Genomic DNA, 6,354 nt, shown 5'->3' on the forward strand with positions numbered 1-6,354 from the left:
CGCAATTGATAGCTTCAAAAGATCAAGACATAATCACCTCGTTAGTGCTTTTGCTTATAATTTATTATATTATTATGATTCTGGTAAAATCATTAACTTACAATGACATAAATCCATCGATTAAAAACAATTACAAACACACGAAGAAAAAATAAAATAAAATATGATCGCCTGGAAGATGATCCCCTCTTCTTGACTGCTGCCATTATTGACCAAGTCCACACAGCAAGTTAGTTAACTGAACTGGTGATGGATCATGGAATAAAATATTTGCGCTACTAGTTAAAAGCATTATCAAGACTTGCCTTCTCATACCGCCCTGAGTAGCTAGTATCGTCTTCCACCATTTCTGGGAGCATTCTTCCTTCTAAGCCTTTTTGCATTTTGATGTGCACTGTCTTCAACCATCTTCACAAACCATGCAGGTTTTCTTGCTCTAAATACAACGTATCCTATAGAGACTCCAAATACAAATCCACATCCGTAACCCATTGCTACAGCTTGCCATCCAAATCCCTCTTCAAACATTGAATCTTCTTTCTCGAAGTTTGATGGTGGCGGTTGTTGCCCCTCGCCTTTGCTGCATTTTACTTGCAAGGGAAACCCGCATAATCCCAAGTTCCCTTCGTATGAACCATTTTCAAATGTGTTGAACTGCTTACCTTGAGGTATGGGTCCCTCAAGATGGTTATACGAAAGGTTGAGGACTTGAAGAAATGTTAAATCTACCAATTGCGGTGGAATCCTTCCAGCAAGTAGATTTGAGGAGAGATCCAGCGATTCCAGATTAGTTAAATTCCTCAGTGATGGCTGGATATAACCGATGAGGCTGTTGTGAGAAAGGTTGAGCTGTATCAGAGATTTAAGCTTCCCGAGGGACTCTGGAATCTTTCCCGTGAATTTATTGCAGGATAAATCAAGTGTTGCGAGGGCAATTTGAATTTTAGAAAACTCAATCTCCAAACCTTTCCATGCCAAAGTTACAGAATAAACATAAGATAGATTTTTTATCCTCATGTAATCCATATCCTGTGCAACGCTCATCATGGCTTTGAAGTTGTTGAAATACTCTGTTGGCAAAGGACCACTCAAGCTGTTGTTGGAGAGGTCAAATATCTGTAATTTAGAAAAAGAGTCCTTGACAGTTGGACCCTTCAAAGAACCATGGAGTTTATTTGACCTTAGAACAACAACCTCCAACTTTGGAAGCGTTTCTAAAAAGGAAGGGAATGTGTCATCAATCATGTTGTTACCGAGGTCCAGAAATTCTAAATTCACACAATTGATGATGGTGGTATCACCCCTTTCAATTTGTTGCCATTGAAGTTGAGATATCTCAAACTGTTCCCCTCTGAATAGATTGAAGGGATATTGCCGTGGAGATTGTTGGCACCAAGATGCAACACTGAGAGTCCATCACTGAAGTTTCCCAAGCATTGCGGGATGAATCCACTAAAGCCATTGTTGGACAAGTCTAGAATCTCTAGGGACTTTAGCTCGCAAATGATAGAGGAGATGTTCCCAGTCAGTTTATCATTGGAGGAAAGCATAAGAGCTCTCAAATGCTCACAAGTCTTGTAAACTGAAGATGGAATCTGGCCATACAACCTGTTGTGACTGAAATCGATATATTGTAATGAATTACAAAGGAACGGACTTATCTGGCCATACAGAAAGTTGTTTTGAAGAAGAAGAACCCGCAAAGAAGGCATAGAAAACAAGGAGGATGGAATTGTTCCTATCAGTAAATTGTTTGAGAGGTCCAAGACAGTGAGTTGGGTGAGGTTAAAAAAGCCATCTGAAATTTGACTATCAAACCTATTGTTTGAGAGGTCCAAAAACCATAGTTGTGTGAGGTTAACAAAATCATCCAAAATTTTACCAGAAAAATTATTGAAAGAAAGTCTCAAGTAATATAGCTTTTTAAGGTTTCCAAGTAAGGATGAAATCTGACCATCAAACTTGTTGTTTGAGAGGTCCAAGTTGACGAGTTGTGTGAGGTTAAAAAAACCATCCGGAATTTTACTAGAAAAATTATTGAAAGAAAGTGACAAGTAATATAGCTTCTTAAGGTTTCGAAGGGAGGATGGAATCTGGCCATCAAACTTGTTGTTTGAAAGTTCCAAGCTGGTGAGTTGTGTGAGGTTAGAAAAACCATCCGGAATTTTACCAGAAAAATTATTGAAAGAAAGTGACAAGTAATCTAGATTCTTAAGGTTTCCTAATGAGGATGTAATCTGGCTATCAAACTTGTTATTTGAGAGGTCTAAGTCGGTGAGTTGTGTGAGGTTAAAAAAACTATCCGGAATTTTACCAGAAAAATTATTGAAAGAAAGTATCAAGTAATATAGCTTTTTAAGGTTTCCAAGTGAGGATGAAATCTGGCCATCAAACTTGTTGTCTGAGAGATCCAAACAAGCAAGTAGAGTGAGGTTGGAAAACTCATTCAAAATTTTGCTAGTAAAATTATTGGCCGAGAGAAGCAAGTAACTGAGCTGCTTAAGGTTTTTAAGTGAGAATGGGAGATGACCTTGAAAATTGTTATGTGAGAGGTCCAACCACGCCAATTGCGTTTGATTAGCAAAAACATCAGGAATTGAACCAGTAAAACTATTGTATCAAAGATCCAAGTACTCGAGATGCTTAAGTTTTCCCAACGAGAAAGGGATTTGACCGCCCAACTGGTTATCTGCAAGGCCCAACTCAATGAGTTGAGTGAGGTTACCAAGTAGACCAAGATTCGAGCCAACAAAATTGCACCTATTAAGATACATCTTCTCCACAGACTTCAGATGACTGATTGAATCTGGTTCCAAATGAATTGAGATCCGCGTATATGACAGATCCAAATGCGAAAGAGCATTGCTCACATTGTATGGCGGAAAAGAGCCAGTGAGTTCTTCGTTGCTCCTTAACTCGAGCGATTGAAGGTTTGATCGGCGAAAGATATTATCAGGGAGTTCCCCTTTCAATCCACAAGACCAGAGTTGGAGAGATGACAAAGAAGAAGACAAGTTCATCAAGGAACTGGGTACCACCAAAGACATGTTCACTCCACCCAAGTAGAGTTCTCTCAGCTGGGTAAGATTCTGAGCAAGCTTGTCGAAAGAAATCGGTTCCAGCATCAGCTCCTCATAGTGGAAAGAGAGATCAAGTGACACCAATGTGGATAAATGGGAGATTTCTGGGGGAACTTGGCCTGCAAAATTCGATGAACTTAGATTTAAATGCGTCAAATGCACGAACTGACCAAAGGAAGAAGGAATGACAGAGAGATTGAAGCAATTGCAAGAGAGATCGAGCTTCTGAAGATGATGAAGGGAGAAGAGAGTGCTGTTAGAATGGAGGGTGCCATAAAGCATGCTGCAACCAAGGTCTAGGCCAATTACATGGCCAGTTTGCATGTTGCATGTCACGCCATCCCAAGAGCAGCAATCTGTACCCTCTTTCCACAGCACTAATTTCTTGGGTGGATAAAATGAACATATTGATGTAAAAGAAGACATGATGGAAAAGGAGTTTTTGAATTGGAGCAAAGCCAGGCTCTGGTCACCGGGGCACAATTGTACTGAAGAGGAGAAATTGGAAGAAGAATGAGCAGGTTGGGAGTGCGAATGGAAGAAAAGAAGGCAGAGAAATTGAGCGAGCAACAATGAAGATCCCATCATTCCCTAAAAGTGCTCTTCTTAGAGATTAAAAAGAGGAAGTGAACTTAGATTGATGGGAGACTTCTATTAGAATGTAGTCCATATATAGAGACTTCCGGAATGCATAATTTCCCCTTTCCGTGTTGTTTCTAAAATTATTTAAAAAATAAATCATATAAATATATCATCAAAAATATATACTGATGGGAGAACAAAAGTCTAGCCAGAATAAAATTGAAAGCAAATTCCTTCACTGCTGCAAAACAGACTAAAAACGAAATGGAATTTGAAAGGTTGCAGTATCGGAAACCAATAGCAAAAATAGACTGGCCAACAAAGTTTGCACTGATAAGTTGCCATTGTTATTCGGAAACTACAATATTTGGATTAAAGAAACAAATAACAAATGAAAACCAAATAAATAAATAATAAATTCATAAATAGCCATTGAAAACTTAACAACTATTGAATTCATAAAATTAAGTCCTTTTTTTGTTGTTGTTGAATAGTGAAATGGATATTCATTTTGTCGCATAAAATATAACACATCTATATTGGATATGCTTAGTCATTATTCTAAATTTAAATTATATTATATACATGATATTTTGTATCTCAATAAAGGCATGCAATGAACATAAGGCTTTATACCAAGAAATGACTAGGAATAACCTTTATATTTACATAGAAAATTTTAATATGTGATAATAACCAATTAAAAAATGATAGCGGGTCTGTCTGCAGAAGGTTGAGCTGAGCAAGAGAAAAATCTCTAATTGCCTCTCCTACGCGCGAGACAATACATTTACTTTATAAACCTTTTATCTCTAACAATAATTTTTTTTCGCCCTTAAATTGAAACCATAAATTTTTAAACACTTGAAATTAACTTTTAAACAATCATAAAATCCTAACAACTCTTTTATTTAAAAACTTTTTTTAACATTTTTAACTCTTTAATTTCCTAACAGCTGTTTTATTTTTTAAATTATTATAACAACTCTTTAATTTTCTAATTTATTTCTTAACTAATTGTTACATGCTAGCAGCTTATATTTACCATGTATTTTTACAATCAAGGTGTACTAAAAACACCAATGCAAAATGTTTTGTGTATGCAAAGCTTGCTGGTATTTCCTTTTAATTTTTGTCTAGTTATTTATGTAATTCTTGTTTTAGAGGAGGTAGTTATTGAATCATGAAGAATAGCCTTGCATAAAGAAAAAATTTCTTAAGGACATTCTTCGTATATGCCTCATATTTTATTTTGTTTCTGTTTTTCATTGGATTTTCTTACAAAAGGTGAAAGACTTGGTTTTTTTTTTTTTTAAGAAATGATATTTTTGAATATATACTTAACCAGAAAAAATTGTTTGGCTACCTAGATGAATCTAAGGTGGAAGACTTGTCGGTATGGCTTTCCTTGGTCTTCTCTCCAAATACAACGCAACTTGACTTGATATTCATGGATAGTAAGGTTATGTAGGTCCAGTATTTGATTAGCATAGACTGGATCAGTAAGTTTTTGACTGGAAAAAATGGTTATGCACTTAATTCCATCAATATTTGCACACGGTGTTTATTAAAAGATTAATTAATCACAATGGTAAAACTTTATAAAAATTCTGAAAAATTCTGAAATTTTTTTTAGCTTTGAATTATAATATTTTTATTTATTTTTGTATCATTTTGATATGATGATGTTAAAAATAAAATTTTATAATATTTATTATTTTGATATATTTTTAAGAGAAAAATAATTAAAAAAAGCAACATCTACCGCACTTATAAACAGGAACAATGCGTACATCTATCTTTGTAAAAATCGATAACTATACAATCTAGAGAAAAATATCAATCAATCCCTAAAATCATAAAAAAATTCAACAATATAAAAGCTCTATCTTAGAACATAAACCATTTAATCTGAGTCCATGTCATATGTTATTAGTTGATAAATAGTTTTCAAAATATTGGATGGCCCAAAAATGTTGGGTTTACTTCCATCCCATTTCGAGTCCAAAACCGTGTGTGTATTACAAAGAAAGAGAAAATGAAAGTCATTCTTGTTGGATTTCATGAAACACTATCAAAGAACCAATTCAACTCAAAAGTTTAGGTTTTTAGGTGAGGTCCCAAGATATGATTTATATTATTCTCTAACATATCCCCTCAAGTGAAAGATCTTGGAGCTTAAAACTTGCATAGATCCATGTTACTTTGTGCTTAATTTTTATCAAATAAATAGGGATGGTGAAATTCGAACTTGTGATCGCTTGGTCATCAACCCTCTGATACCATGTCAAAGAACCAATTCAATCTAAAATTTTAAGCTATTAAATGAGGTCCCAATATATGATTTATATTATTCTCTAACAAACACAAATATGTAGTGAAAATAGTAAATTTGAATTTTTTTTTTCAGGAGTCCCGAGAATCTTATTAGAATGATTTAGAGTTGTTTAAGATTTATGCGAAGATTACCTAAAGATTTGAACTTTATTTCGACTTTAAGAAAGGGATTTGTTATACCTTAAAGTAAAAGCTCTCTTTTTTTTAGGTATTTCAATATTGTACTCTACTCACCTTTTTCATTATCCACGTGAAATAAGAGACATAGCTTTCTATTTATAAGGAAAAATAAAAACCTTATAAATGATAAAATATTAATTTGCACCTTAAATAATATATATATATAATTTAAGGC

The 6,354-nt window shown here is 34.6% G+C and overlaps 1 protein-coding gene across 1 annotated transcript; it reads right to left on the reverse strand.

Moving 5' to 3' along the window:
* Positions 1-320: 320 nt before the first annotated feature.
* LOC118038290 (receptor-like protein 9DC3) lies at positions 321-3,665 on the reverse strand. The gene is made up of 3 exons (XM_073412262.1): positions 2,635-3,665; positions 1,343-1,617; positions 321-1,268 (listed from the first exon to the last, which is right to left on the reverse strand). Exons 1-3 carry the CDS (start codon positions 3,663-3,665, stop codon positions 328-330), a joined length of 2,247 nt encoding a protein of 748 aa, XP_073268363.1. The 3' UTR covers positions 321-327.
* Positions 3,666-6,354: the final 2,689 nt, after the last annotated feature.

The sequence above is a fragment of the Populus alba genome, chromosome 11 (assembly GCF_005239225.2).
Source record: "Populus alba chromosome 11, ASM523922v2, whole genome shotgun sequence".
In the NCBI taxonomy this organism is placed as follows: domain Eukaryota; kingdom Viridiplantae; phylum Streptophyta; class Magnoliopsida; order Malpighiales; family Salicaceae; genus Populus; species Populus alba.